The sequence below is a fragment of the Phaethon lepturus genome, unplaced genomic scaffold, assembly GCF_000687285.1.
Source record: "Phaethon lepturus isolate BGI_N335 unplaced genomic scaffold, ASM68728v1 scaffold54130, whole genome shotgun sequence".
Classification (NCBI taxonomy): domain Eukaryota; kingdom Metazoa; phylum Chordata; class Aves; order Phaethontiformes; family Phaethontidae; genus Phaethon; species Phaethon lepturus.
Genome location: NW_010513648.1, coordinates 1 through 3,917, shown reverse-complemented (window position 1 = coordinate 3,917; position 3,917 = coordinate 1). Strand labels below are relative to the sequence as shown.

General features: G+C 40.2%; 1 protein-coding gene across 1 annotated transcript in view; it reads left to right on the top strand.

Moving 5' to 3' along the window:
• The window catches only part of MFN2 (mitofusin 2), a 10,300-nt gene extending 9,457 nt beyond the window's left edge, over positions 1 to 843 (top strand). Inside the window, exon 17 of the mRNA XM_010290508.1 lies at positions 497 to 843. Within this exon, the coding sequence (XP_010288810.1) occupies positions 497 to 566 (70 nt within the window). The 3' untranslated portion in view covers positions 567 to 843. The remainder of the gene's footprint in view (positions 1 to 496) is intronic.
• Positions 844 to 3,917: the final 3,074 nt, after the last annotated feature.

The following is a 3,917-nucleotide window of genomic DNA, read 5'->3' as shown; positions in this document are numbered from 1 at the left end:
TACCAGATCATGTTCCCTTTCAGTATGTACTTTCCCATGTACTCTCAGCAGTAATTTAAATCTTCTGTCTTACAGAATGCCTTTTCCTTCTTGTTTTTGGTTTGTTATCAAAAGGTACAGTCCTCTACTCCTATGAACGCCTTCAGGCTATTATAAAATCATACAAAAAGTCTCACCCTTGCCTTTGTACACAGTTGTCTGCTATTTTTCTTCACCCTGCAAAGGCTGTTAGGAAGAATTTTTCAAACATTCCTTATCTACACAGTAAGACCAATGTGAAGTTGTGGCCAAGATCTCAGTTTGAACCTCAAAACCTAGGGACTGTTAGCAGGCAAGTGTTCCTGACCTGAGGAAGAGCAAGGAATGGTAGCAGCATTGTGGAATGGACCTCTGGCCTCTCCATGCCTTGCTGTTTACTCATTTTAGTCATGCTTCTTTCAGATCGGCTTCAGAAGAGCTATTTTACTCACCTAATGGAGACTTTTTGTCCTTGCAGGAATAAAGCCGGTTGGCTTGACAGTGAACTCAACATGTTCACACATCAGTACCTGCAGCAAAGCAGATAGTGTGGGAAGAAGAGGAAAAACAACACTGTTTCCCTTCAGTGCTCTCTTAACTACTGCAGAGAACATGGTGGGTGATGGAATTCCCTACAGGGAATGAGCAAAAGCCTGTTGCTATGTTTCCAGTTGCTGTGTGAACAATAGGATTCTGCTTCCACGTTTTGTGTCCCACCTCTAAACACTAGCTGTTTATAACTCTTCTTTTTCCTTCTTGTGAGGCTGGGCTACTTCAGAGGGAATGTGTGCTTCACACATTGACAGGGGGCTTTTTAAAGCAAAATCAAGTACAGTAACAAATTTAAAACAAACCAACGTTTATCAGGTTAAAAGTTATTCTGACATGTCTTTATGGAGTCGTTCATTTTACTACATGAAGATAGAACTTCTGACTTCCAAGCCCCAAGTTTATGTATGTGTGACAAGCAGCTGTTTGTCTAAACACAGATCCCATGTATGCAGACATCATGATGGTTTCACAGTGCATTTATAGCCCATGCAGGTCTGTCTCCTAAGTTAATATTCTGTTATTGTAGAACATGACAGACAATCACTGTGTCCCTTCATAGAAAGATTTATTACTGTCAGTATCTTTAAACCTATGAACAAAACCCAGTTCTCTTCCAGAGCAAGAGGGACTAAGATTTTTGCTTTGGTAAGCTTATTGTCTTTGGAGTTAGTTTCTTCCTCTCAAGAGCTCTTTAATAATGCAGTCTGGCCCATTTCACGTCATGGACAAATAATTTGCAAAGACATAACTAGCTCCTGTGATGGAGGTAGTGCTGGTAATTTGGCAGCTTCTTCAAGGAAGAAAAATAGGAAAGAAAAGCCCGTTGACAGAATGTAAGGAACTGCCTTATGAGATAAGTTGATGAATGTGGGGTTTTTTTGGAAATGCACAGCTGTGTTTCTGGAAGCAGGCCTTTGGAATTCCATTACCACTATTTGGCCACAAGAACAGCATGTGGATTACAAGCTGTAAGAGATTTTGCTTCATGTAGAGTTCCCGTAGGATGTTACAGTCCGTGCAGTAATATGATTTGATGTTGTTCCTCTTCTGTTAGAAGTATGAGAATGAGCTGGCAAGTGCAGCTCCTCTGGGGCCCGGGGGAAGACATGCCCATTTTATTTCATACCAGGGCAAGAATGGGTTAAGGCAACTTTTTTTTTTTTCCCCCAACATTCTTTATTTGCAAATAGATGAAAGTAATCAATTTTGAATTTGGAGTATAAGATTGGGGAATTGTAAGGACTCGAGTGTTTTCCTGTTGGAATTGATAGAGGAGAAATTCCCACTGATTTCAGTAGTACCAGTATTAGGTTCTTATGTTGTAAAATTTCTTTTCCACTTGGTGGGTCACTGTTTTGCCATGTGTTGGGTATAGCCTTTCTGTTCCCCATAAAATGTCTTGAGGAATCTGGAATCAGATCCCAGAGTTCTGAGGTTGCTGACAACCTAAATCTGTTCAGCATCAAACTTTAGAGAATATGGGCTATCTTTGAGCAGGTCCCAGTCAACTTCAGAACCACTAAGTGTGTTTTTTTTTTTTTCTTATTGACAATGAGACTTGTGACTTGAAAATGGTATCAGCTGGCCTTAGGATTTCTCGTTCATGCTCAGGTGTGAATATAAGTGCCTGTGACAAGTCCCCTGTTTTGTGTGTCATGAAAGTTCCAGAAAGAAGCAGCTGCCTGATACTTGAGGGAGTAAAAATAGTGAAATAGCAGTAAGTACTTTAGGCTGTTCTAAGATTTGCAGTAAGAAGTATCTTGATCATGTAGGACCTGGCAGTGAGACTCTTGTTATGTCCCTGGAATGCAGAAAGCAAACAAACCTTTCACTTCCAGTAGACAGCTTTGAATCAAACCCAAACTGAAAAGCCATTTTCATCAGAGGGCTTCATTGGGCTTGGTTGGTTTCCTCAGGCAACCACCAGGACATAAATACGGCTTGGATCAGATCTGAGGATGAGTAAGAAAGAAATTTGAGTCTTTGCCTCTGGACGTGTGTTTTCTAGGCTTGTGGTGAAGTATGCCAGAATAAATGGAATCATCCCCTGTTATTCTGCTGCAGGTATTAGGTGAATAAATTTGGATCGCTAGTTTCCCAAGCTATCACATACACATTTATAATAGGCTATGTACAATGTTGTTGAGTTAAAACATTAAGCACATCCTTAATACACTAGGAAATTGTCAGCTACCTGAAGTGCTGACCTTGCTTTTGAAGACATGTGCTGTTAGCATCTCTTCATCAGGCCTTTAGGGGAAATCTGATAAATGAGCTGATCTTTAAGCCAGTGTCTGATCTGTAAAGGGGAAAAGAGATTGATGGGTTCTTAGAATCTGGTTGCCAGTGTGTGTGTTTCTGACACTGTTCCGATTTTGGTGATGTAGGCATTCTCACTGTAATGCTGAAACCTAAGCTATAGAACGGGGGAAAGAACCACTTGAATTCTTTAAGAAGCAAAACTGCTAACATGGGAGAGAATAATTTTTAAGTATGTGTGTAACCCTTGTCCCCGGAAGCCCGAGTGATCAAGAATCAAACTTTTAACAGAAGGGCCTATGAGCTGAATTCCTCTTAAACAAAATAAAGCTGTACTTCTTTAATTCATAGTGGTGGAGGAATGAACTCTGTCAGCAAGGATGCTGTTCTCTTCTGCTTTTCATAAAGAATGGTAAACTAATCCTTAGAACAGGTAATTCCAAAAGCAGTCTTCCCCAAACTCTTATTAAAGAAGGTCAGCTAAATGCACTTTACCTTATTGCTGCTACTCATTTTTCGCATTGTGTTATGTTGATGGAGCTCTTTGAAATACTCTTACCAGTGAGTTTTCTCTCTGCTGTATTTAAGGTGGTAAATTTGCATGAATTATTCCTGTATCAATGCTGTAAACAATGGAAACCAAAATAAAAATGAATTGGAAAAATACTTCTCCTGATGTGTTCTGCATGTCATAATACAAAGTCTTCAAGTGTAAGTATGATATATTCAGATGATGATGTGCTACCGTGTTGTATATTGCATGTTTGACACTAGTGACCTTTATCTGTGCTCTATGAAAATTTAACAGAGAGACCAATGGTACTGAATTGTCTGATGGAAAGTTTGAGAGATTCCTTCTTAAGTTACGCTGAAAATGTCGGTATTGAATCGGTGACTTCTTGACAATGTTGTAGAAGTAATGGCCATCATATACCATGTTAATAGACTAAAATTGGGGCGAGTCAGTACTCTCAGCCGATAGGTTACCTTGTGCGTGTTAGAGGAGGAAACGGCAGCTTTGCGGTGACAAATTTTCCAAACGGCTCCCTTCTAGCTTCTGGGGGAGCGGGGGCTACGTGGTCCCTTCA